This window comes from Monodelphis domestica, chromosome 2 (genome assembly GCF_027887165.1).
Source record: "Monodelphis domestica isolate mMonDom1 chromosome 2, mMonDom1.pri, whole genome shotgun sequence".
Taxonomy (NCBI): domain Eukaryota; kingdom Metazoa; phylum Chordata; class Mammalia; order Didelphimorphia; family Didelphidae; genus Monodelphis; species Monodelphis domestica.
This window is the reverse complement of record NC_077228.1, coordinates 539,892,723-539,913,863: the sequence shown is the minus strand read 5'-3', so window position 1 is coordinate 539,913,863 and position 21,141 is coordinate 539,892,723. Positions and strand designations below refer to the sequence as shown.

Genomic DNA, 21,141 nt, shown 5'->3' with positions numbered 1-21,141 from the left:
TAAAAACCACAGATACGATTCTATGGATTATAGAAGGAATCAATAGCCCACTATCAGAATAGGAAAGATTGAGGGAAAAGGAAAATAATTGAAAAAGCATAGATCTGAAGAAGTTACTTGCATTAATGGGTAGAATTAATAGATATTAGGAGAAAAGTAAATGAGACAAAGCCTCAGCTCCAAACTTTGCAGTCCTATGAACTGATGAGAGAATGTTTTCTAAGGAACCTTTGCAAAATTAAGCTAATATTTGGTAAGCATTAGTCTAAGGAAGTTTTACACATCATAATTTGGGAGTATAATGCAAGCAAAAAAGAGAGAAGGAAAATAAAAGTATAATTTAAACATCTACTTAAAATAAATGGAAGTTCTCTAAAGTTCTTTTTCAAAATATTTGCCTTTTAACCAAATCTCCCTCAACTTCTACATCTGAAGTTGATTTTTTGGATCCAAGTGTAAGACTTTATTTTTATTCCTGTTGTTTCATTTGATTTAATTCAGCACAATATCCTGGCCTCTCAAGAGCTTTAAAATTATTCATGATCTCTTTTAATACATTTGCTAACCCTTCACTTTGTGTTATTTGAAAATTCAATAAACAATGAACATCTACAAACAAGTCATTGATGCAATTGTTAAACAGAACAGTATCTAGCACAGATGCCAGAAGCACTCAGCTATAACCCTCTAACCTAGGTGTACTAAACTACTTATTTAGAAACTACTAATTTATTTATTTAGAATATTTTTCCATGGTTACATTATTCATAATTTTTTCCCACCTCTCTTCTCTCTCTCCTCCTGGAGCTAACAAGCAATTCCACTGGGTTATACATGTATCATTGTTCAAAGCCTATTTCCAGGTTATTCATATTTGCAATAGAGCAATTCTTTAACATCAAAATCCATATCATAGCCCCATTGAACCACGTGATCAATCATATGTTTTTCTTCTGCATTTCTGCTCCCAAAGTTCTTTCTCTGAATGTGGATAGCATTCTTTCTCATAAGTTCTTCAGGATTGTCCTGGATCATTGCATTGCTGCTAGTAGAAAAGACCATTACGCTTGATTGTGCCACAGTGTATCAGTCTCTGTACAACATTCTCCTAGTACTTCTCCTTTTGCTCTGCATCAATTTCTGGAGGTATTTCCAGTTCACATGGAATTCCTCCAGTTCATTATTCCTTCCAGCACAATAACATTCCATCACCATCAGATACCACAATCTGTTCAGCCATTCCCCAATTGAGGGACAACCCTTCATTTTCCATTTTTTTTGCCACCCCAAAGAGTACAGCTATAAATAATTTTGTACAAATCTTTTTCTCTATTATCTATATGGGGTACAAACCCAACAGTGATATGGTTGGATCAAAGGGCAGGCAATCTTTTAAAGCTCTTTGAGCATAATTACAATGCCCTCCAGAATGATTGGATTAATTCTCAACTCCATCAACAGTGCATTAGTGTCCCAATTTTGCCACATTCCCTCCAACATTTGCCACTTTTCTTTGCTGCCATATTTGCCAGTCTGCTAGGTATGAGATGGTACCATAGAGTTGTTTTTATTTGCATTTCTCTAATCAGGAGGAATTTAGAACACTTTTATGTATTTATTGATAGTTTTGATTTCTTCATCTGAGAACTTCCTATCATGTCCCTTTACCATTTGTCAATTGAGGAACGGCTTGATTTTTCATAAATTTGACTTATATATTTGGGAAATTAAACCTTTATCAGAGAGTATTGTTATAAAGATATTTCCCCCAGTTTGTTGTTTTCCTTCTAATTTTGGTTACATTGGTCTTGTTTGTACCAAAACTTTTAAATTTGATGTAATCAAAATCATTAATTTTATATTTTGTAATGTTCTCTTTCTCTTGCTTGGTCTTAAATTCCTTCCTTTCCCACAGATCTGACAGGTATATTATTCTATGTTCACCTAATTTATTCATTATTTCATTCCCTATATTTAAGTCATTTACCTATTTTGAATTTATCTTGGTATATAGGGTGTGAGATGTTGATCTAGACCTTATTTCTCCCATGAGGTTTTCCAAATTTCCCAGCAGTTTTTGTCAAATACTGAGTTCTTGACCCCAGAACTGAGATCTTAGGTTTATTGAACACTAAGTTGCTGAGGTCATTTACCCCTAGTCTATTGCATTGATCCTCCCTTCTGTCTCTTAGGAAGTACCATATTGTTTTGATGAAAACTGCTTTATAGTCAGTTTAAAATCTGGTATGAGGCCCCCATATTTCACATTTTTTTCATTATTTCCCTTGTTATTAAAACCATTGTTAATCTTTGGAATCAGCCATTCAACTTGTTCTAAAGAAACCTAATTGCCCATATCTTTCCATATTCTTCATGACATTGAGAGATATTATTAAAGCATCTAGGTGGTATAGTGGATGGAATGCTAGATCGGAGTCAGGAAGACTCATCTTCTTGAATTCAAATCTGGCTCCAGATGCTTACTAGCTATGTGACCTTGGGCAAGTCACTTAATGCTCTTTGTCTCAGTTTCCTCATTTGTAAGATGAGTGGAAAATTAAATGGTAACCCTCTTCAGTATCTTTGCTAAGAAAACCCCAAGGGTTTTTTAAGGGATGACAGAGTCAGAAACACCTTAAAATAACTCAACAACAATAATAGCAATGATTTTATGTTTTGCTAAACCTTTGTGTATTTTCTTTTTTGTAAATTCAAATCCATACATAATTCTCAAATTATTAACATTACAATAATCAACAAACATGAATTCTTCCACATTCAAAGCATACTGGGTATGCATTGTCATTAGGGCAAATGTATTTTAAACTTTTATTACTGAAAAATAAAAAAAAATTAAAGAAAAATCTTCTCAATACTATTGACATGTGCTTAAAATACAAAAAGGAGAGAAAAACTAAAACCAAAATACTATATTGCACATGTAAGGAAAAAAAAATAAAACAGTTTAAAAAATAAAAACTATATAGCTTACAATCATTGACACACTGTGTCAGCTAAGGAAAGGTAGAATACAAATGTTTCTCACCAAAAATTAGATCCATTTCCTTTCCAAACTTAGCTGTGATCCACTCCATGTGAGTGCAAGTGGATTTCACAAAATAACAGTTTTCTATAAAGAATAGTAATAGTACAACAGGTAATGCACATTCAAAAGGTATCAAAATCCCCAAAGTTGTAATAGCCCATTTAATTTCAATAGCAAACAAACCCATTATCATTAGGATTCACATGAAGCTGCTATGTGATATTTAAAGCTAATGGATCCTTATTACAATTTTTTCAGGTGTAGCAATGTTTCAACCTTGGCTGAGATTTTTAAAGAAAATCTATAACTGCCATCATTAGAAAAATATGGCAGAGGAGTCTAGCAAAAAATAAACCTCTGTACTATTGGCGTTGGGTCTAAAAATGTCACCAAGAATCTAGATCATTCTGGTGGAAGGGTACAGTAAGCTGAAGATTTACAAATGAGAGATGGCTCTTAGGAGCCATGCAGGGGTACCATGCCCTGGGATCAACTTCCCATCTCCTTTGGTATGAAACTGTTATGTCACATTCATTCACAGTTTTACAAATGTGAGAGGTGGGGATTATAGTAGTGCTTCACTTCAGCTACTAAAATGGACTCCTTAACTCCTGTTACAAATAACTCACAAAATGGTCAGTCAGAGTTGTTGGAAAAAAAATTTAAAATCATGTTTAAAAACCTCTTAAAATCAATTTGAGATATTTAGCTCATTAAATTTTCCAAAGGTTGTTATACAATTGTAACCAATTTTGGTGAAGTCAATCCATCATCTTTGTGACCATTAACAAAGCCAAAATGGAAGAAAAAGCTGTTTTTATGGGATGGGTTTATTCAATAATATTTGTTCATTATAGTTATAGGGGAAAGGTAATAGAATATAACAGTAGTTGAAACACAGTAGATTAAAATGATTCAGTGTAACAGAATAGTATTGATCAGATTAATAAATTAATTTAAAACAAAAAAAATTAAATCTTAAAGCAAAACAACCAGCAAAACACAATAAAATATAGAGACTTTCATAATACAATGGAAAGGCTTAAAATTTTCACCTCCAGACTCTTTAAAGTTCCTTTCTCTATACTTTCAGATTCCTTTTGTCCGGGCTCTGGTATTTCCCTTACTGAAGGAGAACATGGGTTTGGGGAATCTGAAACTGGATGAATCTTAAAGACTGGGCAGGCCTAACTGGCAAAGAGTTGTAGGGAGAAAGGATTGGTGTACTCATGAATGGTAGAAAACACTCTAAAACTGGAAGTTGTTTGAAATAGGCAAGGTACTACTCTTTCATAGAATGCACCATGCTTACAAATTTTGCTTCCTATTTGGAAAACTAAAAACTTCTTCCCTTCCCCTTCCCCACTGAGGTAAAATGATAGGGAGCAGTTTGTTTCCTCAGCTACATGGAGAGGAAGTTAGGAGGCTAATCATTACCTAAGGAAAATACACCATGGTTTTTACCAGGTACCCATAGAGTGGCTCCAAGTTTGTGAGTTCTGAAGATACAGTGGCAGCTACCAGCAGGAATGAAGTCTGTGTCAGGGCTGAAGCTGGGGTTGGGACTGAAGCCAGGGCAGGAGCAGGAGCAGGACTAGGAGCAAGCAGAATAGGCAACACCAACCAAATGCAGCAGTGAGAAATGAGGAACTCGGGCTCAGGCAGATGGGTGAGAGAAGTGGCTTATCTCTTCTCAGTCAAGAGTCCTGGGCTAAGTTCCTCAAACTAGTAGTAGCCAGTAGGGAGGGCAACTGTCAAAAAAATAGAGAAAGAAAAAAATCTAAAAAACAAACCAGCAGGAGCAGGGCAACAACTCAGGTAGAGAGTTTGGAGTTCTTTGGGAGTTTGAGAGGGGTGTGGGGTAGGGGTGGGGTGGTAAAAAGCCTTGGTAGGAGAAACGTGACTTAAAAAAATTATCTAGGCTATCTTAAAAATTGAGAGTTTCTTCTCTGTCTAGTGGTTGCCATCAATGTAAGAATTAAAATTAATCTCAGATAATAAAATATTATATTTTAGGAGATTTATTAATGATCAATTAGAAATAAAGGAATAAAAGGGATACAAAATAAAGATCACATGCCCATGGCTGATTAGTCATTTCAAAATCCCCACTCACCACCATCATGCTTGCCAACAGGGCCAAAAAGAGCCCAAAGTAGGACCACCCACTTAATTTATCCCCTGTCTTCAGGAAGTATGTAATGATGGAAGTCAGTGGGTTCCTGGGAAATGTAGTTCTTTTTTAGGGTAACAGATTTTCAATTATACAATACTTAACCATGTTGGATGTATTTCATTTCTGTCATGGATGCTGATATTCCTATATTTTAAATCATGACCTAGAAATAAAATCTCATTCTCAGTCATCATCTTGTTGACCAGTTGGGCATTTCTGAACCCTCTTTTTCTCTTTTGATTCCCTTGCCACTGGCAAGGAGTCAATTTTATTCCTGGCAGCAGGAATAAAAACATTATCTGAGCCTTTCCCTAAGGTATTTTGTGCCTGTCCAAGACTAAAATAAAATAATGTACAGAAGAATCAAACATATGACCTTGATGTCTTTGGCACCATACTCTAAACATTTAAGCTAATTGAATCCTTGGGCCTTTCTTCACAAAAATCTTTGGGAAATAGCTAATAATCTTCTTCAAGGACAATTTGTCACACTAAAATACTTTACTATACTTGGCAAGAAGGTAAGTATTAGACTTAGCATCATAAATAATTTGCCATCAAATTCATTTTAGATACTTGCTAGCTGTATGGCTCTTGGAAAGCTGATGCACTTCTTCCTCAGTTTACTCATCTGTAAAATGGAGATAATAAAATGTACTTTCTAGGATTGTCATGATAGTAAAGTGATATAGCTTGTGCTAAGTACTCTACAAATGTTAATTTAATATGTAAAATAGTTATCTCTAAAAGCCTATAGACTAAAAAATGGCAAATTATATTAATTAAACCTAAAACTTGAGAAAAGGAAGGAAATGGTGACCCACAGCAAGTAAGAAAGGAAAAAAAAAACACAATAAGGGCAAAAATAAGATACATGATTTTAAAAACTGTTTTAGTTAAATCAAAATTCTTAGATTAATTTTTAAATGTATAAATCCATTTGTGGGATGAGGGCAGGAGGGAGAGCACAAATGACCAAAATAAGAAAGAAGGAAGAGATAATGATAATGGTGTATCCTTGTCAGTGTTTCTCAGACTCCTCTCACTCCTCCACTTGAGAGAGCTTTGGCTAGAAAAAGAGGGGAAGGTGACAAGCCTCTCCATCTGAGCCTTTCAGCAATCACTTCCCAGCATCAAATAGATGCCTCAGTGCTTTCTGATGGCTGTCAGGGAAGATATTTCCATCAACCCAAGCCTGAGGTTTGCCGCCAGCACCCAAGTGCTTCATACATTATACATAGTCTGAGCAGTAGAGTGGAACAGTTCCCATGGGATGCCTCTCATCTGGTAAGCAAAAGCCCAATGAGAGAACTGGCTATCCATGCCAGTTGCCCCTCTCCACGACTACTCCTGTCAGCAGTGGAATTCTAGAAAAGAGATCTATGATCTCTAGAACCTCAAACTTGGCACAACACTTTGGTGCATGCACACATCATAGCAGAATGGATAGAATGCTTGATTGCCTGGGGTTGAATTCACCCCTCTGGTAAATGCATACGTGATCTAACTTTGCCAAGTTCAGAGACATTCTCTAAGAGTAGAAGTTTTAACAACAAATGTAGTGCTGGAAGGGAGAATGAGGACCTCTAGTTCCACTTCCTTGTTTCAGAGGTGAGGAAATTGCATGGAGGCATGCAGAAGGAAAGTGACTGATCTGATGTCAGAAGAGTAAGAGACACAAATTGAATTGTCATGTTTGACTCCAAATCCAGTGCTCTCTTTCCTACCTTTCTAAGTTAAAGGGAGTTTGTGACCTGCATAGGTGGAGGAGATTCCAAACCAACACTATTGTGTTGATTGATTGATTGATGTTCATGCCTTATCTCAATAATCAAAATGTTCTTGGGAGATAAGCAATGCCAATGTTCTAATAATGTTACAGATGAGGAAACTGAAGAGAAGTGGCTCAACAAAAAGCAAATGAATAGTAACAGAGCTGGAACTGGAATCCAGGCAAGAGGGCTCCTTTTCCTCCATTAACTATCCTTCTGGTTATTACATTGGGGCTGAGCCTTAAGACTTGCAAGGTACTTACTTATCATCATCAGAGAGTGTCCAGACATTACTATTCCCATTTTATAGAGGAGGAAACTGAGGTCCAAGGAAAGAAAAAAGGAGATGCCAATGTAGAGTGGGTGGACTGGGGCTTCAAGAGCAGAGATTTGGGTTGGTCTTATGCTAGTCAATTCCAGGTGCCATCCCTGCACTAGAGGAGGGAAAGAAGACTATGTGAGGGGGCTGAAGGAGCATACCTTTGGGACCAAAAGGGGCTTTAGAGGCAGTTGAGGGTAGTAATCTTCACTCACTTTACAAATAAAGAGCCTGAGAGACTTGAAGTGAGAGAACTCAATGTTCCTTTAGTCCAACCCAACCCAACCCAACCCAACCCAAATGAGACCCTCCATATAACATACTTCCCAAGTGGTCAGTCAGCTTCTGCATGGAGGCCTCCAATGAAGGAGAACCACTACTTCCAAAGGTAGTCCATTGCACTAGCTACCATCTTTAGGAAGATTTCCTAACACCAAGTTCATTTCTCTCTTTCTCATTGCTATTATGGCCCTTGGTTTTTTCTTCTGTAGAAAGTCAGAATAAATAGTTTAAAAACTCATAGAAAAGAGATACACTTTAAGGTGAAACTTTAATTGTATCTTTCTAGTCTTTTTTTCCCTCTAGGATAAAAATTCCTGTAGATACAAAGGATACTAGCTTTCAAGTTGGTACAGACCTTATCCACTCTGAACCCCTTACTTAACAAATTAGGAAAGAGGAACTCTAAATGTGAGCACATGTTTTGTCCCTAGTAGGAAATGAGAAAAAAGAAATGAAAACTTGAATGATTGCTGCTGGGATAGAAAAGACATCATCTGGTTCAGTTCCTGAATTTTAAGGATAAGAGAATTGATGGTATTTCAGAAAAGGGAAATGATTTGTTTAAGGTCATGTAAAGAATAAGTAGGAGGCTTGGAATTTGAATCCCATCTTTTGATTCCACGCATGAGATCTTTCAGGCCCATCCAAGGGGAGAGTATTGCTATCAGTAGTAGAGTTAGACCCCCCCCACCCATCACTCCCCCAGACTATTAAACTTTTGCCTGTTGGTCTATCCTGGGTCTTGGGCACCCTCAGAAGGGACAAGTGGGACTGCTACTGATTCTTCAGACTTTGATGCCTCTCCCTCCCAATCCTCCTTTTATGTGTCATCTCCCCAGTTTGAATGGAAGCTCCTTGAGGGCAGGGACTGTCTCTTTTTGCTTGGATTTGTATCCGCAGCACTTAGCTAAGTATCTGACAAATGGTAAGTCCCTCCTAAATGCTTGCTGGGAGTAGCTAGGTGGCACAGTGGATTGAGTGCTGGGCCAAGTATCAGGAAAACTCATCTTTCTGAGTTCAAATATGACCTCAAACACTTACTTGCTGTGTGACCCTGTGTAAGTCACTTTACCCTGTTTGCCTGTTTAACTCAGTTTCCTCATCTATAAAATGGGCTGGATAAGAAAATGACAAACCACTCCAACATCTTTGCTACGAAAACTCCAAATGGGGTCATAAGATACAGATAGGACTGCAACAACTGAATGACAACAAATGCTTATTGACTTGACAAGCTGAGAGTGTGGGGAGAATCTGAGCTGGTGAGAAAGAAGAAAAATCCGGAACCCTGTGTGAGGTCAGCAAAGTGAAAGAACCCGCCCTATTCTACAGAAGCCAGCAGATCCCAGCTTAAACTGAGACGCCAGGCTTTGGCAAACTCTTATTATATGTGCCATTTAGATTGAGGCCATCCAGGGCCTGGGAGGATGGGGAGGCTGCTTTCCGCCCCAATGATCCTGGCTCTAACTCACTGTGGCCTGGCAGAATGCCAACCTGTCAGGGAATAGCAAAAAACAAGGATCAACTCTGCTTCCTAGCTGGAGACTAAAATAACTATGAAATCAGTGCCAATGGGCAGGCCACAGAGGGCAAAGGGACCAGACAGCTTCTCTTTGGTGTCATCCTGGAAAGCAGTCCCTATGGGATATTTCACCTGGCAACTGTTCCCACTGGGGCCCCAGTCACGGGTATTGAAGCCTCAGAAAGAAAAGCTCTGCTCCCTAATGTTCCTGACTTTTTCAAATGGCTCACCATCAGAGACAATTTAATGAGCAGGAATGATATTAGAAAAGAGGCATTGCCATCTGCTTTGGTGCTATACCCTAAGGACCTGAGACCCCCTCTTACTGACAGTTCAGCTCTCCACTTCTACAATCTCCCCCACTAGAATGGGAGCTCCTGGAGAGCAGAGACCATCTTCTCTGTTTGATGCCACAACACTTAGAGCTGTGCTTTTCACAAAGCAAGGGTTTATTAAGTGCCTCATTCATTCATTGCACTGGGCCATTCTGCCCCAAATTCCTCAGTTAAGGGATGAGGAATCCAAGGACTAGAGAAGGAAAAAGACTAGCCCAAAGTCACTTAGCCAATGAGTGGGGTGATTTCTCATGGATTTCACTGAATCTGGAAAGGAATTTGTTGGTTCATTTGAGCCAACATCCCTTTAAAGATAACCTGGCTTGGTGATGGCAATAAGAAATGGCTCCTTTGAAAGGGAGCCCTCCTTGGACACTGTGGCAAAGCAGAGGTAGGGGAGAGCTATCCAACACTGTGGTGCTTACTTGAATTCTGAGGGCTCCTTCAGGGCTGTATTCTTTAGGCACCTCTTCTCATACCTGAATCTCAGCAACTACTTAACTTCTACTGTGTTACGTTCATTTTCCCTGGGGATCTAGCACGTGACAGAGTCATCCTGCCCATACCTGTGACAGGGCCCTGTTCTCTGACTTTTTTTAATAATCCCAGAATTACAGATTGTAAATTCTGGCAAGGCCTTCTGAGACTGCCTAGTTTTACAGTCCTTTACAGACAAAGAAAGTGAGGCTCTGAGTTGGGGGTGGGGAGGAAGAGGAAGGGAACTGGAGACTCCCAGAGCTTGAAGCAACCTTACAGGTCATCATCCAACCCTCTCTTTTGAGAGGTGAGAAAAGAAGTCTAGAATTTCAGCACACAAATGTCTCACTCTTCATTTCTCTTTGACTTGGGGCCCTGAAAAGGGCAGTACCAGAAGTCTTCCAAGCTTATTAGGACCTGCTACAACTTGTCCTCCATGAGGAGGTATTGAAGGTGAATCATGACAAAGTTGTTTTGTTTTTTTAAGAGAGGAATCTGAAGTCAACAAGGAATAATGACATGCCAAATCGGACTATTTGGCCATCAAGTTGCCAAATTCTGTACTTAACATATTCTGAGGTTGTCAAATTGACCCCATTTATTGTATAGGTGGGGAAACTGAGATCCAGAGAAGGGAATGCCTTGCCCGTTCATGCCTCTGACTCCCTCCAGAACTGGAAATGTAGAAGTCGTATATTCTTTAATACACTCAGAGAAATTTGATTATGAGACCTTCTCATGTAGTGAAAGAATAAAACAATGGAATTTCCATGATCGCTCTAGGGTCAGAGCATCACATATTCCTCATCAAAACACAGTTCTTACCATTTACCAAGGAGGCTTGTTGTTGACTCTTCTGTTGGGAAAAGACCACATAGATTAGAAATCATAGTGTCTCAAAGATAGGCAAGACCTCTGAGTTCTTCTAGAGATTGTCCCCCTTATTTTACCAAGTAGGAGATTGAGGTACAGAAAAGGAAAGTGAGTGGTTGTCAGTCAAAAAGAGAATTAGACTGGCACTCAAGTAGGCTACCAACTAGGGCAATCAGAAAAGGCCTTTTGTAAGTGGTGACAACAGTTGGACTTTGAAGGGAGCTAAGAATCCTCAAGGGCAAAACTGAGTATAGAGAGAATTACAGTCATGGAGGTAGCAATGCAAAATCACTGGGGCAGGAGATGTAGATGCCTATACAGAAAATAATACCAGTCAGATTGGCTAGAGCATAGAATATGAGAAGAGGAACATGGAGAAATCATGGAAGAAAGGCAAGCTGGATCCCAATGGGGAAAGACGTTAAATGCCAGCCATGCATGGAGAAGACTCCAAATTTGGAGAAATATGTAACCAGACAAGAAGACTTACAGGTGTTTCATTATCTTCTTTTAGAGGGTTTCCTTCTTCTGTGTCTTCTCCTTGCCCTTTTAAGGAAGGGAACATGATTCAAAAGCCAAACCAATCAGTGCAGTTGTTATATAATGGAAAGAACACTGACTTTAGCATTATAAGACGTGGGTTCCAATCCTCCCTCTGCTACTTGCTCCTTGTATTACCTAACATAACAGATGGGTAGAATTTAGAGACATACTCTATTTGGGGTTCACTAAATAGGTGTTGCTATTCCCTTTGCTTGATATTTTATCTCCCACTTCCAAATCATTGCCTAGGCTGTTTCCATTGCCTAGAATGCTCTTCTTTCTTTCCTCTTCCTTTTAGAGTCTTTTCTTCTAAACACAGTTCAGGTACCCACTCCACATTTATGAGGCCATTTGTGCCCCTTCCACTCCATGTCAAACAACTCCGAAGTTAGTTGTTCCATAACCGGCACATGTTTATTTCTCTGTTGGCTCCATCTCACAGTAAGAAGAAAGTAAGCCAACATTTTCATGTGCTTCCCCTCTTTGTGGTGTGAATCTTAAAATTGCTCAGACTATACCTTAGAAGATTTGATTAAGCTATTCCCTATTTTTAACAATGGAAGTACTTGGTCAGGAATGTATTGAGAACTTTAAAATTACTCCATCCTGCTCAGACAGTGCCTTAGGGAAAGATAAAGTTGTAAATTCCTGATTGAACAATGGAAAGTCCCCAACTCATTCCTTATAGTGAAGCAAAAACCCTAAGCTAGATGGTCTATTTTTAGATCTAATACAAAAGGGTGCTAAGTACCTATAAAGGTTAAATTAATCACTAAAAGGTCAAGCAACTTACAAAAGACAAGCTTAGCAAAAGAGGTGTGAAGTACTCAGAAGATATAATATGCCCAGAGAAGATGAGAACTAAAGAGTGATGAGAACTAAGAATGGGCAGTCCTGGACAAAAGCATCTACTATGATTGGTAGATGTGAAAATTTAGGGGAGGTGACATAAGAAAAAAAATCTCTTTAAAAGGAAGCAAAGGAACAAGTTCAGGGTAATTGAATTCAGTTACAATTTGAATTCAGTTTGGAGGCTAATTTCAGTTCAGAGTGAAAGAACCCAGCTTGAAGATGATCTTGTGGTGAGTGATAAAGACTGACTTGCTCTCTCTTAAGGCTCAGGCCTAGGCCTAGGCCCTTTCTACTATTTTCTCTTTCCTCTCTCTCTCTTCCCTTAATTCCTTCATTTGTATTAATTAAAATCTCCATAAAACCCAGCTGACTTGGGTATTTCATATTTGGGAATTTTTTCCCATGGCGACCACTTATTTTTGATTTAAATCAAGACACTAAAAATTATCTTTACAGTTTGGCTGAACCTTTACAGTTTTGGCAATTCCCAGTCTTGGAAATTTTTTCATGATTTACAGTGGGGAGGAATAGTTTGCTTTTCTTTTTAACCCTCTTCCAGCCCAGCACACAGTTGGTCCTTAATAAATGCTGATCGAATTGAATTGCATTGAAAATTGTAACAAAGAGAGGTTCAGGGATCACCACGTCCTCCTCCCATTACATACTTGTCCTTGACCCAAAGGGCGTATGGCCACATAGTATTTAAAATTGTTTCTTGTAGTGGGCAATTAAGAAAAGGCTTACATTGATAATCTAATAAATGGACAAGTTAGTTGATGATAACTAGAGAGATAAATGTCAATTAGCTAGTGGGACAGCACGAGGGAAAGCATAGTGGAATGGTTAGAGCCCTTGGCTTAGTGTCAGAAAGATTTATGTTAAGAACAGCTTTGGACACATCAGCTAAGTGACCCTGGGGAAATCACGTCATGTCCTTCAGTCCCCAGGCGACTTCCTAAGACTACAAGTTACATGGGATGTGTCAGTCTACAACGATGAAGAGTTACTGCATGCTGAAATTCCTGACACCAATGAAATCCCAAGTCTGAGCACCCAAACTCATATACATGTGCACACACACAGAAGGGCACACAAATGCATGTATGTGCCTATACATGCAATCACACTCATGTGTAGGCACACGTATAGAAGTGGGCTGCTATTTGACTACATCCCCGCATTTCTGTGACTTTGTTCTACCCTGCTCTCTTGCTTTCACTAGGCATGCTAAGTAGCGTTCCCCAAAGTGAGAATCAAGCTTTACCCCAGGATCGCAGGGCATAGGCTCACAGCATTTAGCACAGGCAAGCGCTTTCGATGGGATCTTTTCAGCTGTTCCATCATTTTTTCAGTTGTGTCTGACGGTGACACAGTGGGGGATTTTCTTGGCAAAGATACTGGAGTGGTTTTCCAGCTCACTTTACAGATGAGGAAATGAAGGCCAACACGTAAAGGAGCTTGCCCAGGGCTACACAGCTGGAAAGTGTCTAAAGCTAGATTTAAACACAGGAACTTGAGTACTGCATCCCCTCGACCACTTAGATATGCAGAGAGAAGATCTAGTCCAATGTATTTGTCTTCCAGAGATGAAAATGAAGCTGGAGATGGTCATGCCTTGGCCGAGGTCACTCAGGAAGTAAGCAGTACAAGTGGCATTCGAACCCAAATCTTCAGCCTTCAGATTTTGACCTTTTTGTTCCTCAGAATGATCTGGCAATGGCCAGTGACTTTCCAAAACAATGACTCTTCTTGGTTTATGCACACACACATAAACAAACACCCACATATCTGAGTGCTCCCACTGATGCTGGAGGTTGCTTATTGTGGTTGACAGTTTAATTCCTGGAAAAAGAGAGCTCATTCAAGTGAATGGCGGGCTGAACGGTGCTGTCACAATATTGAGACTGCCAGGGCTTCCTCCCCAGAACCGTTAGCCTTCCTTCAGGCAGAGATGGAACTTAAAAGCTCAACTGGTCTGGGATTCCATGACCAGCATGAGAACACAAAGGAGCCATTGACCTGAAGTTTGCTTTAACCTAAATGCTGCCATAGCACGGAAGATGCTCCCGAGCCGAGACTTTGGCCCCATTATCTAGAAAAGGCACGTGGAGCCCTTCTAGTGCACATGCCTTTGTGTCATCTGAAACACCACTGAGCAGGCCAATCTCAGCCAGGAACAGTTCAGGGAAGCACTCAGGCAATCCGTGTTTCTGAGACTTCCCAATACAAATGTTTTCATCTTCCCTTCCTTTTTATCCTTCCTTCTCCCCCCCTTCGAACCTCATTTCCCTAAGATGGAAAAGAGCAAGGATGCACTAAATGTCTTCTGAGGACCTTTAAATCCTATGAACAACTGAACAAAGCAGGGACTATTATTGGCCCCATTTTACAAGTGAGGAAATTGAGGCTTAGTCAGGCGAAGTGATTTGCCTAGTAAGTGTCATGGGCAGGATTTGTACCGTGGTCTTGCTAATGCCAAGTGCAAAGCTCTATCTACGAAATCTAACTGCATCCATCGGAGAAAGTCTGGTTCCCTCCATCTGGGACAAAATGGACAAGCTGACCTGAAAGGTGCACGCGTTTTATTGCGAAGCGAGCGGTTTAGATTTCATTAGAAACATTTCGATGTTTTCTCTTTATAATGGGGGAGGGGAAGGAGACAAAGACACTGACTAAGAGAGGCAGAAATAGAGAGAGACAGCAGTGGAGAGATAGAGAATGAGGCAGAGTGAGAGAGATGGACAGAAGGGGAAAAAGAGGAGAAGAAGCAAAAGCTGAAGCAAGCTCTCCTCCAGCCCTAAATCTTTGGATCAAAAGTTCCTTTCCACCTTTCAAATCCTCGGCGTTCTCTAAGTTTTGGTTACAAGGTCTCAGAACAGTCAAGTCATCTGAGCACCAGAGGGGACAAGGACTCAAGTCCTTCTAGGCACACATGAAGACACTGGGATGTCCACCAGGGGCCACCCCAGCAGCCTAATGTGTCAGCCGCAACTCCATCATGCCATGTGGATTACCCATCCACTAGCAGCCCTGGAGGCTCATGGATTTACAAGTCTGGGTGACAGGAAGGATGCTGGAGTCCTCATAGAAATGTGGAAGTTTGGAAGAGGGGCAGAGGATTTATGGTCTATGACCACACCCCTGTCCCTCCCTTGGCTTCCTCTTCTCTAAGATGGTAATGTCAGTCCCATGGCCACCTCCCAGGCTGGCCATGGAGAAAGCCCTTCAGAAACCTCAGAAGGCTATAGAAACGAGTTGGCATCACAGCATGACTTGCCTATCTCCATCCCTCAACAAGCCTCTCTTCCTTTGTCTTATGGCTCCATCTAGCGGTGAATGCTAAGTCCAGCGGGTTCATCCTAACCATCCTGCCAAGCATCCTCCACACCTGGGAGGTATCTCCCTTCCCACTGATTGCTCTCAGCCTCCAGGATCTCAGACTGGTTGGAGCTGCCTTGCTGCATGTGAGAGGAAACACTGAGCTTGCCTTGCTTCCTGCAGGGGAAGGAGGGGGGTTTGCTTTCTAGCAAGAAAGAAAGGACACACCAGTCTTTCCGCTATCATTTATGAGATGCAGCATTATGCTGGATTTAGAGTTAGAAGAGCTGGGTTGAAATTCTAACTCTCTTTCCTCTGAGTTTTTTGGCCTTAGCAAAGTAGCCCAGACACCCATTTCTTCAGCTATAAACTGAGACAATGGAACTAGATGCCCTCTGAAGTCTCCTTATAGACCTACATCTGGGATTCATAGGTGGCTCTCCCCTCCGTTTCTCACTCATGTGGAGAAAAACTTGGAGGATGGGGAGGGAAGCAGTGTGGGTTTCCCAGGTGACACCTCCCAGAATTCAGAGTATAATGCCTAAAAGAATAGAGAGCATTGCCATTTCTCCCCTCATGAACTCACATACAAGCTCTTCTCCTCACTCAGATGGCTATTTTCCCACTATAGGCTCTTAATCAAAATTAACTTGAACTATTGCTAGTCTCCTAATCTTCTCTGTCTGTCTGTCTGTCTGTCTATCTCTGTCTCTGTCTCTGTCTCTCTCTGTCTATCTCTTTTTCAAACACTCATCTGTCTTCCATAGAGTGAATAAAATAATCTTCTTAAGGTACCAATTTAACTATGTTAATTAGAAAAATGCAAATTAAAGCAACTTTGAATTGATACCTAATATCATAGATTGACAAAGTTGCCAAAAAAGGCATTGACAACTGTTGGCAGAAGGGCATCATGGGAGAGTATGTATATGAATGCCTTGTTAATGGATTTGTGAACTGGTTCAATCCATCTGGGAAACAATTTGGAACGTTCCCCAAAGAGTTATTTGGATTCAAACCTTTGACTCAGTGATACCACCATCTAACTTATGTTGTAAAGATTTCTTGAAAGAGATAAATCAGAGAAAGAGGAAAAAGACCCGTGCGTGCGTGCGTGTGTGTGTGTGTGTGTGTGTGTGTGTGTGTGTGTGTGTGCACATATATATCAGCTCTTTTTGCAGGGGCAAATAATTGGGAGCTAAGTGTATTCTCATCAATTGTGGAATGGCTGAACAAACCGTGGTGTATGAATGTAATGGAATATTCTTGTACTGTAAGCAGTGATTAAGAGAAGAGCTCTCAGGGAAACCAGGACAGATTTATATTGTGGCAGGAGTTGAGTAGAAGCCTGAGAACAATTTAGATGATTTATACAAGGAGAGCAACACTGTAAATGTATACATATATGAGTATATTATAGACGACATATATATATATATAATATAAACTTTGAAAGGCTTAATAGCTCTGATCAATGCAGCAAATAATCTTGTCTATCTCGAAAACCTACTCTGAAGCCTGTGACCCACATTCCGACAAAGGGGATGAACGCAAAGTGTAGTAAGAGCTCTGCCTTTCTGGACATGCCACTGTGTGGGTTTATTGTGCTTGACTGTGCTTATTTGTACACGGTATTCTTTTTTCTTCTGTTTTTAATAGGGTTGGGTATAAGGGAATGTGATTTAGCAATGGTGATGAAGAAGAAGATAGAGCCACATACATATTTTTAAATCCACATATGAGAACAGAATGACATTCAGAAGGAAGCATAGCCAAATAAAACAGCTTTGAAAGGAATAGGTGGAATGTTTTATATACTTTAAACAAGAAGCTGGAAATGGAATTTCTGGCTTCTTACAGGATTGTCTTTCTTGTATTCTATTGTGTTTAAATGCTTATTTGAGATTAAGTTAAAATAAAAAAAAATAGATTTCCGTTACATCAACTGATTTGTGCTTAAATACCTCCAGTGACAAAGAATCGACCTCCTGTGGAGGGGATCCTATTGCAGTTTTTAAAAATAATTTTTGTATTAATAAATGAAATTCTCTTTCACTTATCTCTTCCCTTTCCCACTAAGAAACAAATACACAAAATCCTGTTTGAGCTGATCCAAAAACCTTTCCATAGAACGGCTTGGAATTATACCCAAAAGCAATACATTTATGCATGCCCTCACTAAGTCTTTATCCCAAAGAGATCAAAGAAAAGGGAAAGGAGTGTAAAAATATTTCCAGCAGCTCTTTTTATGGTGGCAAAGAAATGGAAGCTTAAGGAATGCCCATCAATCGGGGAATGGCTAAACAACTTGTGATATATAATAGTGATGGAATATTACTGTTCTGTAAAAAATGACGAAGTGGAGAGTTGAAGAAAACCCGAGAAGACATATGAACTGGCACACAGTTAACTTTGTAGAGAATGACTAGGAGAACATCGTACAAAGCAACACCAACACTGTAACAATCAACAAAAGAGAAAGAGGAGAGCAAAGAACTGGGCATGCAGTTGAAAAAAAAGCTAGAAAAAGAATTAACTGAAGTTATATGACTTTTGACCTGTTCCTTTCTCATAGCAGCTCCCGTATGTGCCGATACTGATAACAGTGTTAGAGGAGAGAATGTGGTACACACTAGAAATTTTACAAAGGTACAAATGAGAGGAACTTTCAACTGATTGAATTTGATGGAGAATATGAAGAATTGAGGGTGACATCTAGGTTGAGAGCCTAGGTGACTGTAGGAATTGTGGTACCTTCTAAGGTAATAAGGAAATTAGGAAGAGAAGTGAGTGAAGGAAAAGATGAGTCCATTTTTGGACATACTGAATTTAACATGCTTATAGGACATTTAGTTAAAAATGTTCAGTGGTCAGTTGGGGATGTAAGAATGGAAGTCAGCAGAAAGGTTAGGGCTATATATGTGTGGACTTGAGAATCATCTACACTGAGATAACTGAACTCTTGAGAACTTAGATCTTGAAGTGAAATAGCAGAGAGAAGAGAATAGGGCATAAGACAGAGCCTTGGGGGCCAACTGTGATTATGGGGTATAACCTGAATGAGCAAAAGAAACTAAGGAGTAGTGAGACAGGTTTGAGAAGAACCAGGAGGGAGTAATATCACAAAAAAAATTCCAGAAGAATAGGGATTTATTAAAGGCTATTAGATTTGTTAATTAAAGGATCAAGGGAACATTAATAACTTTGAAGAGTTTTTAAAATTGTTTCATGATATCTTATGAGTTATTATCTGCCACTTGGCCAGTTCTAATTTTTAAGAAGTTATTTTCTTCAGTAAGTTTTTTTTTTACTTCCTACTATTTGGTTAATTCTGATTTTTAATAAATTATTTTCTTCTATATTTTAAATGTTATTTCTCTTTTCATTATTTTCTCATTTTTTCCCATTTCCCCATCTCTCTTATTTGATTTAATTTAATTTTGCTCCTTCATCTCTTTTTATTTTTAGCTTTTCTATGAATTGTTCTTTGATTTATGTCTTATGTGAATTTTTTTTCTTTTAGACTTTGCTTTCAAGTCATTGTCCTCTTTTGCATTTTTATCTTGAGCTCCCCTGTCAACACAATAGATTTTTCTGGTCTTTTTTGTCTGCTCATTTTCCTCTAGGCTATTTCCTGCCTTTTTTATTTTATGTTAGTGTTGGGTTCTGCTCACATCTTGGGGGTGGGGCATGACTGATGAGAGTTTCTATTCCTTATGTTCTTCTGCTTTCACAGTTCAGTCTTGAAGAATGAATTTTCATTTTGCTTCCAATATGGTATGATTCAGAAAATGAACTGTTCACTGCCTTTCTCATTTATACTCTGCAATTCCTGACTTAGCTTGTTTCTGTTGGCTTGTTTAAGGTTGAGTTTCCATAGATTGCTGCTGGACTTAGTGACTATGGCCCTGGCAAAATTTTCAGTTTGCTGGCTCCCCCTTCATTTTGATTTCCTGTCCTGTTTTTCTTTCTTTCTTTTATTTTTTAAACTTTTTCTCCTATAGGCTAATGTGTTAGGCTAAAATCTGGAACTGCCTCCTCTTCCCCACCTTGCTTTTGGTCTCAGAGATGCACAGTTATGTTTCTGGAACTTTTTCTTTGCTCCTTCCTCAGGCAGGCCCCTGTTCCTTTGAAACAGTTGCTATACTTCTCTGCCCTGGAACTGTGATCTAGAATTGGATAATAGGTTATAGATGTGCCAAAAGTCACCCATTTCTGTGCCTACTACTAGTATAGTACTCACATGGGAGCTCTTTCTGATGAGTGTTCAGTTTCCTTATTGTCCTTGGGTACCAGGCCACTTTACTGCTGCTGCTCTCACTATAGTCCATGCTCACTTCTGCCTACTGAGATGTTGCTGCTATGCTGTGATCCAGACCAGCCCCAACTCTGGTGTTAATAGATCTAAGTTCTTAAATTGCTTTTGTCTGTAGAAATAACTCACTTTGATGTTTTCTTGGCTTTTCCACTTAGAATTCTGTGTGGCATGTTTTCTAGGTCATTGTTGAAGAAGTTGTCAGAGAGGTAAAGCAAATCTGATAGTTCTCACTCCATCATTTAGATTCTGCCTCTATAACTTAGGAGAAAACAATTTTAGTTGAATGATGAGTTTGGATACCCAACTGCAAAAACTTAGAGAATGAGAGGAAAGAAAGCAGAGACGTGTATTATAAGTATTTCTCAAAGAGTTTAGACACACAAAGGAGGGTTTTGGAATTATAACTACTGGGGAACAAATGGAACATATGAGTGATTTTTTTAAATGGGGCTGGAATAAGTGTGTTTGTAGGCAGTAGGAGCAAAGTCAGAAGGTAGAGAAAATTCAAAGATAAGTGAGATGATGGGGATAATAGCAGAAACAATATGTTGGAGGAACTGAGATAGAATGGAATTAATTCTGAATTAAAGGGGTTTGTTTTGAAAAGAAAGGCCACCTCTTAATGTGAGAGAAGGTGAAGGATGAAACAATGGCAGAAAGCATCTGGGTGATGTAAGATGAGGAGAGAAGAAGATCTTGGTGAACAGTTTTAATTTTTTTTGGTCAAATACATGTGGTTAGGTGTGGCATAGGACATTTAAAGAGTGATGAAAAGATTTGGAAAAAACACTGTAATGAATGGGATAGTGAGTTAATTAGGGAGCTGAAAGGGGTTGGCTTGTAGCAATAAGAATACAGTTATGTAACATAAATTTTTAGTAGACATAGCATGATTTTGTGATTTTTTTCCACTTTGGTCATCTCTATATGCAGAAACAATGGCAGCAGATGGTAGGAGAGATCCACAGCTTAGACTTGGTAGGGTAAGTTGGACAATATTATAAAAAGGGAAAGGACTCAAGAAGACAAAATAATTTGAACTGGAGTTCAAAAAGTCAAGATGGCAAAGAGAGGAGAGTATAGCTTATACAGAGGTGATGGCCTGAGAAAGAATGGAAGTGTTAAGAAATTGACAGTAATATGGTGGATAAAGAATGGAGTTTGGAGATGCAAGGAAGAGAGAGAGGTGGACAAAAAGATTGTGTTTGAATAAAAGAATTTCTGATGCTATGTCCAAGAAATGGTGTTGATATGTGAAAGATCATTGGGTCATGGACTGAAAGCTGGAAGTGTCCATATTTTGTCTAG

At 39.3% G+C, this 21,141-nt stretch overlaps 1 protein-coding gene across 1 annotated transcript in view; it reads left to right on the top strand.

Moving 5' to 3' along the window:
* Nucleotides 1-4,220, top strand: part of LOC103093117 (aryl hydrocarbon receptor-like) — an 87,042-nt gene extending 82,822 nt beyond the window's left edge. Inside the window, exon 12 of the mRNA XM_056814789.1 lies at nt 4,140-4,220. Within this exon, the coding sequence (XP_056670767.1) occupies nt 4,140-4,220 (81 nt within the window). The remainder of the gene's footprint in view (nt 1-4,139) is intronic.
* The last annotated feature ends 16,921 nt before the right edge of the window (nt 4,221-21,141 follow it).